General features: G+C 33.9%; 2 protein-coding genes across 3 annotated transcripts; one reads left to right on the top strand and one right to left on the bottom strand.

Moving 5' to 3' along the window:
* Positions 1 to 2,155: 2,155 nt before the first annotated feature.
* On the bottom strand, positions 2,156 to 11,055 carry LOC100805849 (importin-5). Its single transcript, XM_003531203.5, has 20 exons — positions 9,654 to 11,055; positions 9,264 to 9,467; positions 8,837 to 8,941; positions 8,656 to 8,721; positions 8,407 to 8,571; positions 8,236 to 8,310; positions 7,996 to 8,150; positions 7,531 to 7,666; positions 7,363 to 7,432; positions 7,115 to 7,242; positions 6,749 to 6,805; positions 5,671 to 5,856; positions 5,454 to 5,546; positions 4,507 to 4,592; positions 4,342 to 4,408; positions 4,193 to 4,259; positions 3,983 to 4,119; positions 3,738 to 3,829; positions 3,575 to 3,641; positions 2,156 to 2,796 (listed from the first exon to the last, which is right to left on the bottom strand). Exons 1-20 carry the CDS (start codon positions 10,875 to 10,877, stop codon positions 2,632 to 2,634), a joined length of 3,345 nt encoding a protein of 1,114 aa, XP_003531251.1. The 5' UTR covers positions 10,878 to 11,055; the 3' UTR covers positions 2,156 to 2,631.
* A 1,786-nt stretch (positions 11,056 to 12,841) lies between these two features.
* LOC100808506 (peptidyl-tRNA hydrolase, mitochondrial-like) lies at positions 12,842 to 18,165 on the top strand. Of its 2 annotated transcripts, none has more exons than XM_006584533.4 (9): positions 12,842 to 13,003; positions 13,087 to 13,202; positions 13,450 to 13,534; positions 13,632 to 13,699; positions 14,800 to 14,850; positions 14,944 to 15,017; positions 17,116 to 17,174; positions 17,261 to 17,337; positions 17,867 to 18,165. In XM_006584533.4, the coding sequence occupies exons 2-9, from the start codon at positions 13,095 to 13,097 to the stop codon at positions 17,999 to 18,001; spliced, it is 657 nt and encodes a 218-aa protein (XP_006584596.1). In that variant the 5' UTR covers positions 12,842 to 13,003; positions 13,087 to 13,094; the 3' UTR covers positions 18,002 to 18,165.
* The last annotated feature ends 3,696 nt before the right edge of the window (positions 18,166 to 21,861 follow it).

Genomic DNA, 21,861 nt, shown 5'->3' with positions numbered 1-21,861 from the left:
ACTTATTAATACGAGTGTAATCAAGTTAGATATAACATAAACCATATATATAGGTACATATGAGAGTCTTAGAAAATATCATAGGTTAAATTTAATTTATTTGGCTTAGAGTAGTGGAGAGCTCGTATTTTGTTTTTTGTATCCTTTTTTATAAAATCTTACAAATCTTAGATAATGCTTAAACTGATGTGGGGGTTTGTATTTGGCTTGTAGCTGTAGTGGTTGTCCTCACCCCATGCCTTAGTTCTTTGGATTGGTCAACCAAATTGAAACAAAGTTTAATTCGTGATGACCACTTACATAAAATGTTGTTTTAAGGCATAAATTTTAATGTGCTTTTGGAGTTGATCCTATAGATTTTAACACTAATGAACTGTAACGAGCATTTGAAGTGGAACCTCTATGAAGCCATGTTTCAGTCTTGAAAAATAATTGATCATCACATAAATGGGACATATATTCGTTGTCTCATTACTGGTTGACTTATCTCTGGTTGGAACATTCTCTTTTATTTATTTTTTTTTAAAAAGTTTAATTAGGTTCTCCAATTTTTAAAAATAATTCATTTAGATACTTTTATTTTTAGAACATTCATTAATGTCCTTTAATTTTTAAAATAGGTTCAATTTGGTCTCATTTTTCTTTCACATGCTTAAAAAAAATTAAAATAAGATCAAATTTGATCTTAAATAATATCAACTTGAACTTATTTCAAAAAATAAATGACATAATTGAACTTTTAAAAATAAAAACACTTAATTAAAACATTTTTAAAAATAAAAAATCTAATTAAACCTTTTAATAACAAAAAGATTAATTTGAACCTCAAAAATAAATTAAAGGAGCAACATACTAATTAAGCTAAGAAAATATAAATCCATTTTACAAGAGCTACCCATAATCATAGCCCATGACGTAAAGTTATGCGGGTGTTGCTAGGTGCATCGAGCATTATTGCTGGTTCACCCATTATTTTTTGAAAATACCAAAACTATACCTGCGTTTTTTTTTCGCATTTGTGATGGGTGTGTGTGAGGGTGATCCATAAATCTACGGATCAAGTTGATCCGTAAGACTTTTATGGATTAACTTATATGACTTACAGATCAAGGATATTTTCGTCATTTCACCTTAAGTGTTGGGTGCACCTAGCAACACCCAAATTAATATGGATTGGACAATTCGTATGAGACTTATAGATTAGCCCAATCCGTAAATGGCCCAATTTTTTTTTAATTTTTTTCAGAAATATGTTTTAAGAATAAATGATCTAAGTAAGAATTGAATCTTATTAGCACGACTTTCTAATCAATTGAACTAATAAGTCAATTATATTATAAAATAATTAATATCGCTATATATAACATTAAAATTTTTAATGTATATTTGACGTGCAGGTAAATTTAAATAAAAAAATTTGTGAAAATTAATTTTGATCTAATAATTTACTTTTTACATATATAAATTTTAAATAAAAATCATAGGTTTCATAAAAATTCATATAGGTAAACATATTAATTATTATATCAATTAATTATCACAATTTATTATTCAAATTTACATCCGCATTAAATACACATTAAAAAATTTAGTGCTATATATAATAATATTAATTATTTTATAATATAATTGACCTATTATTTCAGTTGATTAGAGTATCAAACTAATAAAATAAAAGTCTTAATTCCTGCTTAAACTATTAATTTTAATTTGTAAACTTATGTGTATTAAACATACATTATAAAGTGAAATACATTTTCTAGCGCCATGAACAAAATCAACTTGTAAAAGTGTATTTATTAAGAGAATTATCTTCATGTAAAAAAAAACAACCGTTAACATTTTATCAATTTTAGTCATCGTTGCATATACATATGCTCTATAATCTCAATCACGTGTACAACTTACTAAACTCAAACCTAAACCCAAGACGAATCAAATTCGTACGTGCAAGAAACATTTCTTCCTATAACTGACCAACATAACTTATTTTATAGACATGTTACTTTCAAGCGAGTCAGTTTGAAATCAAGGGTGGATACACCCACACTTCACATATCTTTTTACATGGGGATCCAAATCTTACAAACACGAAAAAAAAAATTTAAAAATTGCAAGACCCAGATTAAGAACAAATTGTTGTTTGAAGAAACAATTGTCTGAAAAGTTAATAAATAGCATTCAAATTTCATATGGTACAACTTCATACTGATAAGGAAATAAAACCAATACAATCGGCCAAAACTGCAAGAATTGCCCCACAGACAACCCTATATTCTCACGCAATATGGTAAGAAAAAACAATAGAGGAATACAACGAGAAGCTCCCACGCCACAATTCCCTAACCTCCTCTTTTGGACTCAATCGCACTATTAACACTCATAATATACACATTCTACAGAAAGTTCCCTTTCCAATCACAATTGACTCTGCAATCTCAAAACTGAAGCCATGTTGCTATAGAACACCATGCAAGAATGAATGATGGAAACCACCGTATGGTAAAAAGAATGGGTAACAAATATGGAGACCACCAAACTGGAAAAAGCTTGTTCCCAAAAAGAGCAAGACACCAACTGCCAAGCCAGATGCTATGAAGAAATGATGGATATGCAGCAAAGCAATGAAAACTATGAAGAAAGGATAGATTGCAATGCAAGCTGTTGCTGGGGCTGCAAAGATGACCAAGTAGAAGCAAGTGTAGAGGGTGGTAAAGTTTGCTGGAGCTGTCTGAGTAAATTAACCATACGACCAGCTGTCTGTTCTGTTGCAAGGTCCTTACCAGCACATAAAACCTATGTCAAAAAATGTTTTCCATTAAATAGAGAAACAATATCAAACAAATTCAATATAATTACATATTACCAAAAACAAAGCATTCACTAAATGTGTCCCTTGTTTCATGGGACTAATGCATGAGGCAAAAATATCAATTAACTATGTATGCATGCACATTGTCATATAAACACCAAAATCAACTACGCAAATGAACTATTTAAATAATTGCATTTCATCAACTTAAATTATGGAAGTTTATAATAAAAAAAACCTAATAGCTACAATTACAAACAAATAATTCATTGCTTTCTGGTATATATTCTCCATGCAAATAGCTTACAGTAGCAATCAATTATGAAATGACATTTTACTCGATTCCAAAAGTTCCTAGACATTTCAACATGACAGGGTGCTACAACCAATTTTTACACTTTCCTGGTCTCCAAAACTTACCAAATTGATCAAATTTCCAATAAAATAATTTGAACCTTGGACATTATGGCCTATGTGAAAAACACACTTCATTGAGGAAATTGCCTAGGTTAACAAGCCGCTATTGGGGAGTTCTATACATTAATGTATTCTTTCTATTCTATTTGGAGAAGCAATCTTATTCTCCTTACTCTTGAATATAGCTAGCTTTCTATTTAAATCCTTTCATCAAAAACAAAAGGTCTACTGATATTTCAGATTCAATCCTACAACCCAAAAATATTAAGCAAAAGACCCTAAATTTCAGGCAAAGCAGACAGTCACACAGATTACAAATTGGCAAAGTTGCAACCAAACACTAACCTCAGCAAACACTGAAACTATTTTTGGAAGGTATTGATTGTTTGGACCCAACAGCTCACTGTCAGATCTGTGCAGATAAACAGACAATTAGTACAGTGGAAAAGATATGCATGACAGCATGAACATATCAGAAGATTGAGAAAAGCAGGGTAGGACCCCTAACCTCTCAGCCATTGAACAAAGTTGATCATGCACAACTTTGGCCTCAATCAAATCACCTTTGATTGGCAAACAGTTTAGCCATGCAGGAACTACCTGCAAACATAACAGAACATTACAAAAATATTAACTATCATCTCAACCTAAAAACAACAAAACAGACTCAAAGAATTGATCATAATAATGACAAACATAATGAAGAATCAAAACCACAAAAGCAAGTTATAAACAGGGAAAATATGTACTGACCTGGGCAGAATCAATACTGTCACGATGAAATTGGCAAATTTTTCCCAGAGCGGAAACGGCATTGTCATATGCCATTACATTATCTGAATGAAGAGCATTAGGATGCTGGATCACAGCATTTAACCTCAAAAGAGCCTCTGCAGTAAGCCAACAACTTGTTACTCAATATAATACAGCTTTTTCCTAGTTTATTAACGGATCAAGCAGTACCTCCAACCAGAGGTTTGAACACAGATCCACCAAACTCTGCACAAACACCGAGACCATACACAGCTGCCTGCAGAAATATGAAGCAATACCAAAATCAACAATCAATCAGCTTAAACACTGAGATCATACACAGGTGCCCTAATGCTTACCTGTCTGACATCAGGAGTCTCATCATTACAAGCCTCCAACAGGAATGGGAGATAGGTATCATAATACCTGCTCAATTGGTATATAAAAGAATGAAGTTGATGACATGCCTTCATAATAATCACTGCACAATAAAATGGTAACCTAGCAAAACAAAGAGTGCTTACTTAATAGCAGCTTCACGACACTGCTCTGCAACATCATCAAAAATACAAATTGCAATTCTTCTCTCTTCAGGAGTCTTGTCCCTTCCCTATATCCAAAACATTAAACTAAGAGTCAAAATAATGACCTACATGTCTTAGGTTGTGTTTGGTACCACATCAGAAAGCCAAAAAGTGCATCTGATACGTGAAAACCAGAAGCTCTAAATACTAGTTTCAATGTTAGACGCAAGAATCAACACGTACTATGGTCTAAACTAACGTGCAACCAAACATTAGTTCTTTGAAAATTGAGTTTAAAAGTTAAAACTAATCAGCAGGCACAACCTGTAAGAAATCTGCTAGCATAACATAAAGTAGACCACTCAAATTGCAGAACCAAACATGGTTAAAGTCAATCTAACAGCTTAAACATGGTAGAATGATACATTTCATAGGGAAAAAATCTTGCAAGCTAATGTGCATTGGAGAATGAAAATGAATGTGAGCTCCAAGATGACGTGTGATAAAATAGCGTAAACTGGTAAGATGATGATAGATGTGAAGATCAGAATTAGAAATCAAACATTGATCTATGCCAGTGTGTGGTTTGCAAGTTTATCTCTAAATGACTAAATCTATACCTAATGTTGCACGCAACCACCACTCAATTCACAGTCTCGGAAAAAATAAATATTCATCTTTGAATTGAGCTAAAAAATTTACTGGCATAACTTACAGAGTAATCTTCACACTTTTGAATAGGCCCAAGTTCAAAATTAGCAATATCACACAGATCTACATTTTGAAATCGTATTTACAGTTTACTAGCTAAACTGAGAAAACAGAAAAATTTAGACATTGCACCAAAACAAAATACAAAAGATAACACTTAAAGGCAAGCTGAATGAATAAATGGAAATAGAAAATATAATTAATATTTGAGTTGCTAGCTTTCTCAAAGAACATACCCACATAGGTGTCAGATATGATGATAGTTCATCAAAGAAAGGCAAGAAGTTGGCTTTGAAGGTTTTGATTAAAGTTCCTAATATCTCACCCACCTGGGACAATGTAATCATACATTAGAAGGAAGACCAGGAAACTGATCTGCATAAACTTAAAAATACAAAGATAGTAGTCCAGTACTTATGGTGTTTTAAATTATTTTTAGATTAAACAACTAACTTGATCAAAAACTTCTTCCTCTTGTTCATTTTCCTCTTTAATCAGGTCCCCCTCTTCAGCATCAAAATCTTCAGCTTGGGTCCTCTCTGCTCTCTCTCGTTTTCTACTTGAACTAGCTGTGATCACCTGTTTTATCTCATCCACGATGGATCTGACCTGGCTTTCGTCCAAAAGCATTCCAGATATCTAAAAGAGAAAACAAAAAAATTGGAACACATCCAAAACATATTTATATTGCACCATACGCACTCAACGGAAAGATAAAAAAGACAGACAAAAAACAAGAAAAGGGTCAATCATCACGCAAGCAGCACAGGAACAACTACTTAACACTCATGCACAAACAAAAGCATGAATTGTGAAATTGAAGAAAATAAACAACAACCAAGCATTCTCTGTTAATTATAGATAAAACATTGACCTCTAAATTTTAATAGTTTAGCCTATAATATTTATTAAGTCTCACTCTACCTCCAGTGGTAATACTAATCGACATCTTTCGGGCTCTACTTACTAGGGCCTCCTAGAGAAATTAAATAGTTACAAAGTGACATCAGAAAAGACTGCGCAGAAGTAAATAAACATATGCAGTCAGCTTCACAGGAAGGCACACCAATTTTTTGCATGGCATACCTCACTCTTAATAAAACAAATACTACAAGATCTACATCTATATTAGTAAAAAGTAATGTGCACCTAGTATCAACTTTAATGAGGCTAGCAGTTGATAAGTGCAAAAGACAGATTTTGTAACCAAGTCAACTAAATAACAATTTAAATCCTCAACAAGCCAATCGTGAAAAAGGAAGTAATTAAACTGTAAAATTTAGTTTTTATTTGCCAATTAATCACAAAACCTAGCAGGGATAGACATCAGTTAGAAGAATAAATAATAGCAGTGCCAGTGAGGCTCTTGATTGAATTGTAATAATAAGCATCAAAATTCAAATTATAAGATATAACATCAACTATGCCACAAGGTATATTCAACAGCCATGGCTTTATATAACAAAGAATAGATATTCATCCAGGAAAAAAAAAGACAAAATATATAACAATGTTATCTCATGAACCAAACCTGTAAGCATTCATTTAATGAATCCAACATGCTTGCACAAATCTCTGTGTCAGGTTCCTGCAAGTAAACAGAAATGGGAAAATCTCAGCAAAAAAATGCCAAGGGCAAGTCGGGCAACATTCACCACGAATATCACCTAGAGTAATCTTAGTCCTCAAACTCATGCCAGAACTGGGTATCCTAAACCAACAAAAAAGAACATGCTGCACTAACAAAGGGTTGCTTTGGTTTTTATAAATATTCAGAACACAAACTATTTTCAAGACAATTTCAAATCAAAAGATAAAAATATTCAATTCTAAAGTTCAAATATATAAACTCCATAACAACACAACTAAGAAAGGATAAACTTGAATATCAATTTACCTTGTGCAATGCTTCCACCAAAGCTGGGATGATACTGTCAGTCAAAAATTTCAAATAGGTTACGTCCCGACCTTGAGATTGTCCCTTCTCAATAGCTAATTTTGCAGATCGTAATAGCTCCGGCATTGCTATAACAATATTGGAAATGATAAACATTAAAACAGATAGGGTAATGTTATAAAGCACATTTACTGTGCAAGGAAAAATCAGACCAAAAAAAGATGCAAAGCAGCAATAACTTTTCATACCTGAAACAGCTGCTTTTCTAACCTCCTCGTGGAAATAAAATTTAAGGAGTGGAACTAAAGTTCCAGCAACCTGTGTTGCATACAAATTATTAACAAGAAATAATATGTAAAGAAACACTTAAACAAACATTAATGTGCAAAGGGATTCAATGAAGGCCTATGTCTAACCTGATCAATCCATGGAAAGAATCCTTCCTTCAGCTCATCAGCATAGCAACAAAGCATGTTACATGCTGTAGCTTTTTCCTCTAGAACACTAGTCTTGATTCCAATTCGCTTGTCCCCAAGAGTAATAGTCTCCATACTACAATGGATAAATAAAACTTAGTTGGATTTGTCCTGCTTAAACAAAAATGTTTTGACATATGCTTCTAATTCTCCAGAAGAATGAAATCGTTATTAGTCAATAAGAATGTGCGTTAGGGTTTTGTGTGTGTGCAAGAACACAAGGGTGGGTGTCATAATATAAAGATTAGTAATGCAATAAATGCGCTTTAACTCCTAAAGGCTTAAACTATTAGTGAACATACAAGACCAAAATGACAAGAGACGTGTGATAAAAGCGATACATTGTGCATTCGTAATTTGGTAATTGTTTAAATTATTACGTAGAAAAGGGATTAAAGTTGAGACCTTTCATCATCAGAATCCTCAATATCATTGTCTGAATCTGCTGATGTAATGGTTACATCGGGCTTAAGTGCAGCAGATTGAAGTAGTGGAGGCATGACAAACTCCATGTAAGGAAGAAAATCTTGTCCCAGACATTTGCAGAGTCTAGCCCATGCCTGTAACAAATTAAAGTCGTTAGACTAAAACATAGTCCAACTGGAGCTTTATGCATATGCTTTAAATAATATACTAAAAACATACCTGTAGCATGTAACTTGTTGTTGGATCATCTGTCTCCATTTGAGATACTTGAAGGGACATAAGAACTTCCATAACCTATTGAAGAACCAACACACATAGAATATTAAAATCATACGAGACAGACATGCATTCTTGTTTGACAAAGTATAAAAATAAACAAGAAACACCTACCTGCTTAGCATCAGCCCTAAACTTCTCCTTCCCAACAGCCATTCCAACTAAACTTATACACTCCATGGACTTAGCACGAAGCATACGGTTAGACTTGTCGGTTGCATTAACCAATATAGCTTTCAGATATGGCATTACAGCATCATAATATTTTTGGAAGTGTTCCTAAGAAAGAACATAATAATTAAATGAGTGATCAAAAGAAAATAAATTGCATATGTTGATTGAACAAAGAAGTTCACAAAATACCTGAGAAGAATCAGCAACTGATGCCAAAGCAGTTAAGGCACCTTCTTGCACCATCTGCTTACCATTCTAAAAAATGTATAGAATATCCAAAATTAGGTGAAAGAATAATTCAATCATATGATAATTCAGCAAAATGACCATAATAACATTATTCTTGAGAATAATACTCTATTAAATATACCTGAAGAAGTACAAGTAGTTTGCTAACTATTCCATCCAAGTATGGCGTTAAGATATCAGGTGTGCAGTTCTCGCTGAAGTTGAGAACTGCTGAAGCAGCATGTGCCTGTGTAGACAATATTTTGAAAATAATTACAATAGAAAGCTTATTTAATTTAAATAGCATGACTTCAATCATAAATCATAATGACTACAAAGAATAAAAGAAAAATGATACACACTTCATAAAATTGAAGTATATCACAATGCTTCGCATTTGTATAATAAAGTAACATTGCAGTTACTGTTTGCATTATTGATGTCTTTAATGAAATACAAAGCTCATTAAAAGAATCACAAAACTTTCATTTCAAACTTGCATTTCAAATCATGAGCAAAAATCCATGTTCAAGAATTAAGAATATCACTTCAATAAAAGCACAGCTAACCTGCACACGAGGGTTCTGAAAATCATCCATGGCACCAGCTAGTGCTGGCAACACTCCTTGATGATATTTAACTTGCAAATCAGGACCCAAATCAGTAGACAGCTGCCCAATTGCATTAATAGCTGCCCACCTTACACGGGGGTGTTGGTCAGGGAAGGAAGTCAGGACCATAGCCACCACTTGCTCCAAATTCTTTATCATGACCTGCACCAATTAAAAGTAGGTAGAAAATCAAAATCACAAGTGGCATACACAAGTTATTGCCGAACAAGAAACAATCAATCACAATTAAACCAACTATAACTACCACAAATATTCTAACTGTAATTTACTTATATAAAAAGCAAAACATGCCACAAGAAAAGTAGACATCTCCAATCAACACAATACCTTTGAGCAGCCCTCAGCTATCTGAGCAAGTGCAATAAGTGCAGCATGGCGTTTCTGCCATTCGGGAGCAGCCAAGTAAGCAGGCAACTGTTCAGACGCAACAGGAACAATGGTGTTTCCACCCAAAGATATAGAGAGCCTATCCAAGCACTCTTGTCCCACACTATAATTACTGGTTTCACCAGCATCCTCATCCTCAGTCTCAGCACTGTGCCACGCAGGATCATCCTCGATATCAAGAAGCATTTTCATGAGTATGGTGAACAACCTACTAATAAACTGCGGCAACTTCCTCATCATCCCGGGGGCGCGCTCCCTCGCCTCCGCGAGGGTAATCACAAACTCAATCGCCAAATGCCGAGTCCCTTCCTCAAGCGACTCGGCCTCAGCAATCTGCAACATAGCACCAACGACATCCACAAGCTGCCTCCGCAGAAACCTCGGCTCGGTCCCGGCGAGCTCGATGAGAAGCTCGAGCGCCTCCTGAGCGGTGGCCTCCTGGCCGGAATTAAGCGCCTCGGTCAACGTCCGCATCATCGCGGGCAGCAGGTCCTGGAAGCGGTCGCGATCGGCGGAACCGGATAAGCACTGGATGAAATTGATAACGGCGTTAAGCGCCGCAATTCGGACGTCAGGGTTAACGGTAGCGTTCGTGAGGCACTGTAAAAAGATATCGTGGAGGTGCTTGATGTGAGGAGTGAGGGAATCGCCGATGTACTGCGACAACTGCGCGAAGATTAAAAACGCGGATTCCTGAAGCTTAGGGGAATCGGAGGAAACACACTGGAACATGAAAGGAAGAAGCTCCGGCCAGGCGTTGTCGGGTAAAATACCAGAGGCGAGTTCAGAGATGGTGTCGCAGAGCTTCTTGGAGATGGATTTGATGTTTTCCGATTGAATCGAGGAGAGGAGGAGCGATTTGAGGGAAGACTGCGTCTGAGGGGAGAGGCGCGGCCAGAGGTAAGAGTCGTCGCGGGTGAGCTGTTTCCGGAGGAGGATGGCGGACATGGCCCGTGCCTCCTGGTGCGGCGAGGAGTGAAGGAGATGTGCAAGCTTTAAGGAGAGGTTATCGGGATCGGTTTGCTTGCAGAGGTTGAAAAGAGTCTCTGCGTGGGAGCGTTGCTCGTTGGAGGAGGACATGAGGTGCGAGATCAGTGTCTGGAAGGGGGAGGGATCGGCGCCAAGAATGGCGGCGACCTGCGATTGCTGCACCTCAGGATCCATGGCGGCGGCGGCGGCGACGACAGAGAAGAAGAAGAGCGACGACGAGAAAACACACCGGGGGGTTAGGGTTTTTGGTTTTTGATGATGATGTGATGAGAGACTGACTTGCGTCGCCACTCTTCTCTCTGGGAATGTGTGTGTTTTGTGTGTCCTTTTTATATGTGCGGGTTTTGGAGCTTGTGTGATGTGGTTTATTTGTTGGTCATAATATAAGTGGGAAAATGGTTAGGTTACCGTGCAGAGGAGTGGGGCTAATTAGGGCAACCACATGATTTTTATTAGCTGTTTTGTTTTCTAGGTCATGGTTCATCGTTAGCCTACGCTTTCCTTACTTCTTTTTTCCCCTTATGGCAATTAAAATTAAAATTTATGTATACGAAAATTAGGGGACACTCTGGAAATCAATTTAAAATGCGTCTATGATTGTTTCTTGTTTGTTAATTAATGGAATTATTTAGCGGATTAATGTAGATTTTAAGTATCTTGTGTACGAAATGTTTTTTAGAAGAATAAAATGGCGAGAAATACATACATTATACATATATACATATATAAAGACATACTTGTAAACCATCATGTCACAAAAAAATAAGTAAATCATCTTATCTCGTTCTACCAGATATATGCTATATATAAGACCTGGTACGTGTGGCAAGATAGTGAACAAGTCTACAATTCCAAATCTACAAAAACATTCTCAACCTACAACTAATTCAATCCTGTTCTTACCATAAATGGGTGTTTTTAAAAGATTTTTTTATGTGTTTTAGTTTGTTCCTACCTCTATTTTAAATGAAATGATATGATATAAACATTTTTTCAAAAAAAATATTTTTCAAAACTTTTAGAACTAAATTATATTTTTAAATTTTTAAATTTTTTGGAATTAATTTTATAATTTATTACAACGATAACAACAAAACCTTATTCCACTAGTCATTATAGATTTAAAATATATTTCAATGCTAACAAAAAAAATATTTCGATAGAATTTTTGTTCTGATGGACTTCCTCCATTAACATTAAAAGATGAAATAAATAAATAAATAAATTTAAGCTAGAAGTTATCTTATTATATCATATTTTTCTCACGGTCTAGCTTAGATTTTATAGTAATCTTTAAGGATTAATCTTTTTTTTTTGTCTGACTCTAAGGATTATTCTCATCATACCACATCTTCTTAATTAATTCACGAAAAAAACAATATATGATTAGATGTGACAACAAAGCATGACTAGATAAGAACATAAAAATGGATTATCAAAAAATTATTCAAAAAGTTTTTTAATTTTAATTAAATTTCAGATTATTTTAAAACTCTAATTATTTTTAAAAGGTGAAACAAATACCTAAAAAACCAAAAAGAAAAATGATTAATTTTTAAAACAACAAGTGAATCTTTTACAATAATAAATTGTGACAAACAAACCTCGTATAATAATTTGCATTATTCATGAAATTCTACAGGAAAATAAGTACAAAAAAATGATAGATTTTAAAATTTATGAACTAATAATATAATTTTTTTAATAAACTACAATAACTACTTTTGAAATTTCATAAAATTACACTGCCTTTTTATTTTATTCCTACACTATGTCCTTTTCATTATACATTGATATCCCCTCCCCTTATACATTATACAAACATTTTTTAATTGTTTGAAGAAACAATACATTGTACTTCCTAAAAAGGGGTTATTGCAAATGTTATAAAAAAAGTGTAATTTATGAAAAGTATTTACATTTGAGAAATTAAACTCTTACAATAAGTTGTACAGCAAGATATACAATTAAGTAAATTGTACAACAATATATAAAGAGAAAATAAATAAATTTAGAATATAATAAATAATAGAAGGAAGAAAAGAGATAAACACAAAATATAATATAATATAAATTATTTTACATATATAACTTTTGTTTATTAAAATCATCGAAAACGAGCCCATACTTTACTCCATTCCATCAACCTTTGAGAGTTACCAAGCATATAGAGTGTGAACATATATATTTTTTGGGTATACACTTAAAAATCAGATATCGACTAGAAGTGGTTGTTGAAGCAGTTTGGTTTTATGACTCATTGAAACCCAACGATGCGGAGAGGCAACGCTGATAGCTAGGTAATTAGTAATTACCAATGCATATTCTTCTCCGGTGAATGAATGAAACTCTTTTATTTTAGTTTTTTCTCCTACTTTGGCAGCAGAGGACATGCTTCATAGGTTAAGCAGACGCTGCTTTTGCACCTTTACTCCACGCCCTTGGCTTTTCGTGGGCTTGGGCAACCCTGGCGACAAGTTCAAAGGAACCAGACACAATGTACCTTTCTTTCTTTTTTCTTTTTTTACTTTTATTTCTGCTTCTGCTTATTCAACATATGTTAGCGTCTTGTTGTTCATTTCAGTTACCGCTTTGTTTGTTAGGAGTTAGTTTCGGTGGTTACAGGTTTTAGTTATCAACCATCAAATTGCATAAAAAGTGTTCTGTAGTGTATAGGGGGCATAGTTGGTGTGTGAATTAGCAATTTTGTGATGAAATATGAGAACATGTTTTTTGTCCCAATCAGGTTGGCTTTGAGATGATTGATGCATTTGCGGAGTCACAGGGGATTCCTATGGACACTGTTCACTCCAAAGCTATTTTTGGAAAAGGTTTTTTGTCTGCCTCATTTGATATTCCTGTTTTCTGTTTATCTTTCAATGCTTGTTGTAATTTGTGAATCTTAGGCACTGTGGTCGTTTGTTACAGGTTTTGTTGGTGAAGTTCCTGTTTTCCTTGCAAAGCCTCAAACTTACATGAATCTCAGTGGTGAATCGGTAAGGAATTGAGATGTGCAGCCTTTTCCTTTTTCTATTATCCATCTATATATTTTGCTTTAGTTTCTACAAATTCCTTTTGATTATGCATTCAGCTGCTTAAGTCAATAACCTAATTTGAGGGGTAGCTTTTCTGATCTGCAAATTGAAATCGACTCTTATTGATTGACTTTGTTATGAGGTTAAAGTGTACCAATGATAACTACAATCAGATAATGTGATCACTATGATAGGAAAATCTTGAAATCGACAATGGATGCTAGAGGAATAACTTAGTATTTGCAGCAATTACGGAATTACCAGTCTGACATAGAGTGGATGATGTTTAATTCCACAGTTCTTCTCGTTTTGAATATATGAGGTGTTTGTAAGAGCTTATTTTAAAGTTATGACTTTTTTTAGCTTATTTCAATTAGCTTCAAGGTGAAGCTTATCAAAATTTTCTATAAGGTGTTTTGGGTGTTTTGTGCATGGAATTTCCTGGGAGAGTCTTGGGGGGCAGTTGTGATGGTTTTCTGTGTGTTTCTCCACAAGTTTTTGTGGTTTCCTACATGGGATTTTACTTTTTGTGGTTTTCTGTGTGTTTTTTTTCTTCTTCCTAGAAAATCTTTTCATACACGGTAGAGTAAGGTTATAGTCATTGTGGAAAATAGTAAATTAAGAATTCATGGTTTTGGTAGTATCATTCAGATTGGAGAATAATGAAGGGAATAAGAAAGTTCTAGGAAGTAGGGAAAAGTAGCTTCTTACAAATCTCCTGTGGATTGATAATTCTTTTGTCAAATAGAGGTCCTTATTGAATACCATTAATCTCCTTCCCCTTTTTCACACAAAACCAAAGGAGAAGAGGATTGAAAGATGGCCATCATGGCTGATTGCTTACATCTTTCATTTCTGCTTTTACTGGTTTGATTTTATTTGAAGTGCTGACTTTTTGTTGGGGTAAGGTAATATACTAATATGGATTTTGTGGAAGGTTTCTGTTTTTGAGGTAGCATGCAAATGGTTTCATTTGCTTGTTTGTTGATGTTTAGCTTACATATGAAGTCTTGAGCTTATTATCAATTTATGTTATTCTATGACTCTTTATTTTACTGCAGACAGGACCACTGGCTGCTTATTATAAGCTACCTCTTAATCAAGTGCTTGTGGTGAGTTATTTCACATCCATAGATTTTCTTTTAAGTATCTAATCAATGAAAGGTGTGCTGTTACTTTATTTAATCATGTATTTTTGGTTGCAGTTCCATGATGACATGAACTTGCCCTGTGGGGTGCTTCGTCTTCACGACAAAGGGGGTCATGGAAGTCACAAAGGGTACAACACTACATGATAATTGTGAAGCAAAATTAATATTATCTCCATCCTTAAGATTTTTTGACATTGATGACTGATCATAAGAAACTTGTTGCTAATCAAGTATCTACTCCTCTAGAGATTTATGATGCTTATTACACATAATTAGATTATGTAATTCACTTATTCCAGAACCCAATAAATATCTATCTTGAAATTAACATGTAGATGTTATTGGAGTCCTGATCAAATAACCATCATTTTGGAAGTCAATTGTATCTTTTGTTATAATGAGAAGATGCGGACAGACTAAGCAGATGTAGTAAGCCAAATTAGTTAACATTGTGATGCAGATAGCCTATGCTTTAGCACGAATGACTTTGCAATCTCATAAAATTAAGTGGATATTTTAGTGTCCTGATTAGGTTGTATCTTGATTTGTGGTTTGAGGGGGAAAATCCCATTACTTAATAGGTATAGATTGAAAAAGGAAAGAAAAGAACTGATATATATTGAAGGATCCCCTTACAACCAGAGGAGGAATCCTCTGTTACAGTATTTTAGCAGAAACTATAGAAAACAAATGACAATGAATGGAGCAAGCTCCTTTTTTAGGAACCAAGAATTGAATAGAGAAAGAAAAGAAAGGATTTTATTGACTAGTAAGAAAAGAACTGAAAAATAGGAGAGAAAACTCTCCTCCAAGGGTTTCCCCTTCACAAATGATTTCTCCTTTCACAAAGAGCTAATGCTCAATTTACAATGACAAAAAATCTCCCTCTCTCCTATTCTTCTTCTCCTATTTATATCTAATAAACCCCTCTAACTAACTGACTAACTCATTAATAGTCTAACTATCTTAACTAACTCACACTTATCCTTATATCCTAACATCCTTACAAGATGGCAAATATGAATTTAGATAAAATAAAAGCAATGGTAACACCCAGGGATTGAGAAATGACAAGTTCCTCTGCTCAGACTAACAAACCCCAACATAACCCTTCGGAACTTCTCTCATTCCCTCTAGTTGGTTGCACCTCCACTAAATAATCATTCTCTCTCTCCTTGCCCGATTCCCTGCTTCCCGCATTCCCTCCTCCATTCTCTCTATGCCACATGTTTATTCTGTTATCCCCCTCTCTCCTCCTTCCAACCTCTCGTGTCACATTGTTCATTTTTTCCTTCTCCTCTCATATACCCACAGGCTTTGATTCTCGGGATCAGTTTCCTTTTCCTTCACCTTCTCACTCCTCCTATATACTTGCACAATGGGCCTATCATAATTCATACATATTCCAGATTGTGTTTCACCTCTTAGTTTTAATAGCTCATCTTTTTCATTTATTCTTTCCTGAAATTTTGTTTTGTTTCTCACAATGAACAGCATCTTGTGCTTGTACTGCTGTAACATGTTGATTATATATTTTGTTGCCCAATCAAGCATTTGCAATCCTTGTTTTCTTCTAAATCTAATTGTCTTTCAGCAACATTAACGTGTTATCCAAGTCTTCTCTTTTTTTTTTGTTCTGCACTTCAGATTGAGGTCTTTTCCTCCGGTATTACCATTTTAGCTCGTGGCTTTTTTTGGATTCTCATCCTTTGTTCAAAACTATTTTATTATTTTTACTAGGTTATCTGCATTACAGTGAGTGGGTATATACTATAGAAAGAAGAGAAACCAGTTACAAATGAGTCAATCATGAAAGTTACTTATTTAACGCATGCATTTGAATGTAGGGATAACAGTTGACACTGCAAAAGTTTTGGTTCTGGTCTTAATATTTAGGGTTGTAAACATCTATAAGTACTTTGTATGGAAACCTAATCATATAGTCATTCTTCATAGTTTTTCTTTATCTATTCATGATGGATGTATAGCTTCACCGTTATTCATTACATTTTCACTTTTCTAGAGGCTATATGTTGTCATTTCTGTAATGCTTCACTGTTTTAGGTAAAAAGGAAAATCATTTTTATGAAGTGGCTGAAAACAAGAGGATAAGTGGTGATGGAAAATGAGTTCATGAAATGTTTTTAGCCCTGATTTTTTCTTGTGAAGTGCTTCTCGAGTACCACTACTTATCTTCTACATTGTCCTCGCTTCTCACTGAATCAGGCTGAAGAGTGTGATCTATAACTTCAGAGGAAATAGAGAATTTCCTAGGCTGAGAATTGGTTGGTACTCATGTTGCAAATCCCTTATTCTTTCCCTAGTTTAGATTATTGTTGTCATCTTTATTTTCAATTTGCTTTGTTGTTAGGGATTGGGAGTCCTCCTGGGCAAATGGATCCTAAAGCATTTTTGCTTCAAAAGTTTAATGTAACAGCTAGGCAACGAGTAAGTTCTTGGTTTACTGTTAAATTCATTTTTGGAGTTTTGGTTCCTTGTGTAATGAAAGTTTCAATTTGGTTCCAATGGTTCAAATTGCAATGATGCTTCTCAAGTTTTCTACTCAGTACAATTTGAATCCAATTATTAATGGCAGTTATAATGGGAAAAATGAGTTGCATTGTGGTGATGTGGTGCCAAGAAAGGATGGTGTGTGGCTGCACTCGGGTGTGAAAAATGTCAAATATGATTGCAGTTACTTGTCACGTTAGTGCAATGTCATAAATATATGCTAATAGTCTCCATTTGGGTGGCTTTCTAATGATTGAAAATGAATATACTGATCTAGAAAATTTAAGGGCATGTTTTTTTACAGTGGAGCCATAGTTATTAATACCATACGATATGTGTAGAGGCACACTACCCTACTTCTATAGTATAACAACCATTTTTACATTGTGCTACATGCACTATATTGAAAACTGGCCAAGTTACCAAAATCTTCATCTCAGTGATGCTTGTTTTTCTTTTTGGACAGATTGATGAGGCTTTGCAAGAGGGGATTGATGCCTTGAAGCTCCTTTTATCTAAAGGTTTGACAGAGAGTGCAAAAAGATTCAATAAAGAACAAAAGTATAAGCACTTAAGAGTGCAGAATTTACCAGTTTCATAGGATTCCATGATAGCATGTTGCATTATAAGTATGATTATGATTAATTCTTCACTTTTTAGGTTGCAATACATGTGTAAAACTTAGCGATAGGAAATTGGCTTAATTTTGTAACATTCCAGAGCTTGATATAGCTTTTAAAATGGTTTATGACCAAGTTTTTTCCATCTTGATTTGTTTTAATTGGATACTGTCTCTGTAATGTGCATTTTTCACACTCGAGTGCACACGGTTGGGATAACTGATCACGCATTTAAGCATTTGGATATTCGACTTGGGTGTTACTAGAAAATGAAGATTAGGGACTTAAATTATACTAGCTATGTATGTGTCTTGATATGGAGGGTAGCTAGGAGGTACAAATACTTGTATAAGGACAGGAAAATAAATGATTTAGAAGGATTGAACCACTATCATCATCATATTTGAGTTTTAAAGCCTTGGGCCGGTGTTAAATAATTTGGTTGGTAAACCATCACTCGTGCTACTTGATTTATTAATTGTCTTTAACTAATTTCTTCTGATTCTTTTATCTTGACTTTCAGGACTGAACATTTTGTCTTGAACTTGAGTTTGATTTTTAGTATATATATAGCTAGTTCAAATTTAAAATAATAAACTACATTGCTAAATATTAATTGAATTTATTATCTTTTGTTTGACTTAAAAATGTGTCACCTTGACATATTCAAGTCTTTTTTTTATCCGTAGAAATTGAATGGTACGTCTACTCAAAGACCCCCTTAGTTAATTGAATTTATTATCATATGAAATAACAATAAATTTGTTTAATCATAGTTAATTTTTAACAGGCTAAACATACATTAAAATTGAACTTTGCGTCCCTAAAATTTGTTCCAATTGGTTTCATACGCTCCGCGTATCACGCATCATAATGTTATGGGCCGAATAAGATAGTAAAGGATTTACAGTAGGCAGCTGTTCAAAGATCCAACCATCATGCTGGAAAATTCAGAAACAGGTTTTCAACAATGTGTCGAGTAGAAAGTGTTTCCATGTGCTCCACGTCCCAAAGGGACCTTATAAAAAGAATACTAATTGACAGATTTGATTTTCCGTAGTACCATATGCTTGCCTTGTACTTTTTGCAGGTTGCTTTGCTAGTATTCAAACTTCATATTTAATGCATTTATGTTTAGGATTCCTCAGCAGTAATGGTTCATTTATGATGAAATGCTACAGCCACAGGCAAAATCAATGAGTACGCACCGTCATTTTTTTTCTTTTTTAAAAAAATAGATGGCACAACATGTTTTATGAGCCATTTTGTACTTTTTCTTTGGTTCTTTTCAAAAGAAAATTTGTGATTTTTTATTTATTTTTATTTTCAACTTATACATTGTTATTAATAAGAAATAAAAGATTATATACTAATGGTATAAAAATAGTTTTACTCTCTCATTTAATCACAAACTATTGGATATACTAAGTTTGTTGACTTATTTTATTTCTTGTTTTTAGGATTTTATGAAACTTTATTTTCATCATTTTTGTTACAAAATCATAGGAACAAACGATAAAGTGGAATTTTTTTATAATCATTAACGAAAACATGTGTATCAACTGAAAATGAAAACTACAAATAAACCAAACATTACTTAAACTCATTGTATTCACTAGTAAATATAAAAAAAAAATATCACTATTTTTATTCAAAAATTAGTATAAAAATTGTGAAACCAACATTAAAAAGTAAAAATAATCAAACCAAACAACGATGTTTTGAGTGAAAATTAGTCACATGGGATCCATTATGGGGGTGATGAGCGTACGAAAAATATTAATTTTGATTGAAACAACTAACTCGCGTCATTGTATTGTCAAGCTGTGTATGTTGATCCAGCCCATGCAATCATGCAAGCTTAATTAATGCCTAGTGTTATCCGATAGCAAATTGGGGATGGTACAATTGGTAGGTGGTGGTTTGTTTTGTGCATGAATCATATATATATGCCAGCTTGTTCATTTGGTGTGGTTTATTTATAGTTGACCCTATCTTGTGACTTGCGATCGAGTTTTAGCCTTTGGCCTCTAGCTAGCGGAAATCACTTCCTAAATCCTAGCTCCTTGTGATTTTCTAACAACCTTTTCGAGATAATTACACGTTATAAGTGTTAAACAACCAACTCGTTTTGGGATCTAGGATTAAAGTAATGTTATAGTTTGGTCAAATGTTATGGTTCTTTGGTGGCATTGGACTTGGTTACAAATAGCTCATTACTACAAGCAAATGCTATAAAAAATCACATGCTGCCTGCAATATTAATCTAGTGAGGAAATCATCTGCGCCTAGCTAAAGTTGATCGCCTACAGCCATTTTTTAACCTTTAAGTTGTTAATTGTTATACGCATTCATAGTTTAATTATAAGCATTGTTATATATGTAACTCGGGATTTGATTGGGTTGGGCATTCGTTAATTATGGTTACAAATATCATTGGAGAATTATTGAAGAGCATATAATTGGCTCAATACTTATTTAATTCAACCACTGACATAGTGACATGGTTCTGCTTGCTTTAGCTGTAGGTGTTTGCAAAATCATATAATTAACCTGCTCCTTAGTTTGCTATTTCGCCTCCACGCATGACTTACACGATCAGCAAGCATGCATGGCGTGCTATTATAATTTCATGTCTTATTTTCTCGTTGATCGTGTCCCTTTGTGATGTCAAATCTAATTAATTAAAATTTTAAGTACGTAAATAGATAATTTGCTTAAGCAATAATTCTTATGCTCTTAATTTTCTTTTATGTCACATGCATATGTTCTGTTCCTCTCCCACACACAGAAATTCCTTACATATGGAATTAATTACATATAGACTTGAAGCACTGTTGCAACTTGAAATTCAGCAAATAGCAAGTAGCATCGCATGTTGACTTCTACTTCTACTTCTACTTCTACATGTCAATCATCGAAAGCACCTTATTATACAAGGTCACACACACTAAGACGCGCTATGTCAAAATTCTTGTTCAGTAAGTAACTTGTAATTGTTTAATTAGTGGTTGACCTTAAATTTTTGCATTGTGCACTTGTCAACTCCACTCTCAAACAAATGGGGGAAAAATACAAAGAGGTTTATATATATACGTGTATAGATATCTCACTATGCCAGTATCATAATCAGTGATCTAGATCCTTATTTCTAGCTGTGACACACAGATCAGATCAAACAAGTCAAACATGGATACACATTTCAAGCAACTTCGTGGCTGCTTCCTCATTTTCATTTAAAACTTGGTTCAATTTTTTTGCGAAAGTGCCAAATCGCATAAAAGACCAAGTCACCGACTTGTCTCACAAGGATCATGGACCGACTATACACAGATATGATTTGGTGACAGGCAGAAGGAACTTGAAAAAAACGAGAGAAAAGAGAAGAATTGGAATTCCTTGATTAAAACTTGGATATTTCATTGAAAGCATAAAATAAGACAATCTATTCAGACAAATGATGCAAATTTTTAGATTAAATGTATTTCATTTCATGTGAAAGAATAATTCAAAATTAATTCCAAGTTAAAAAATTATGGATAACTTTTATATTGGATATCAAGTTTTACTCTTAACTTATTTTATAGGAAAAATATTTAAATATAAATCATATCATTTCAAAATCAATTTTGTAAACCCGATTTAAATAAAAACAAAAGTTTAATTCTAAAATTAAGTAGATTAATATTTGGGACAAAAATATCAATGTTGTGTGATATAATTAATACATAATTATTTTATAAACATACGTTCAAAAGTTAGATCATCAATTTTGTTCTGTATAATAAAGACTATTTAGTACGTTGAGAAATTAGCCTCCGACTTTTCGTTAGAGAAATAT

Source organism: Glycine max, chromosome 8 (assembly GCF_000004515.6).
Source record: "Glycine max cultivar Williams 82 chromosome 8, Glycine_max_v4.0, whole genome shotgun sequence".
NCBI classification, from domain to species: Eukaryota; Viridiplantae; Streptophyta; class Magnoliopsida; order Fabales; family Fabaceae; genus Glycine; species Glycine max.
The sequence above is the reverse complement of the archived record's forward strand: the minus strand, read 5'-3'. Positions and strand labels throughout refer to the sequence as shown.

Bases quoted from the DNA above. Each gene is read 5' to 3' on its own strand.
- LOC100805849 (XM_003531203.5), bottom strand. From the start codon at position 10,877: ATGGATCCTGAGGTGCAGCAATCGCAGGTCGCCGCCATTCTTGGCGCC. The intron at 5,857-6,748 runs GTTTGGTTCATG...TTTCTCTTTTAG, and splicing joins CATTAAATGAATGCTTACAG to ATATCTGGAATGCTTTTGGA. The intron at 4,593-5,453 runs GTATGTTCTTTG...TTTTGGATATAG, and splicing joins CATATCTGACACCTATGTGG to GGAAGGGACAAGACTCCTGA.
- LOC100808506 (XM_006584533.4), top strand. From the start codon at position 13,095: ATGCTTCATAGGTTAAGCAGACGCTGCTTTTGCACCTTTACTCCACGC. The intron at 13,535-13,631 runs GTTTTTTGTCTG...CGTTTGTTACAG, and splicing joins CAAAGCTATTTTTGGAAAAG to GTTTTGTTGGTGAAGTTCCT. The intron at 17,175-17,260 runs GTTGGTACTCAT...CTTTGTTGTTAG, and splicing joins ATTTCCTAGGCTGAGAATTG to GGATTGGGAGTCCTCCTGGG.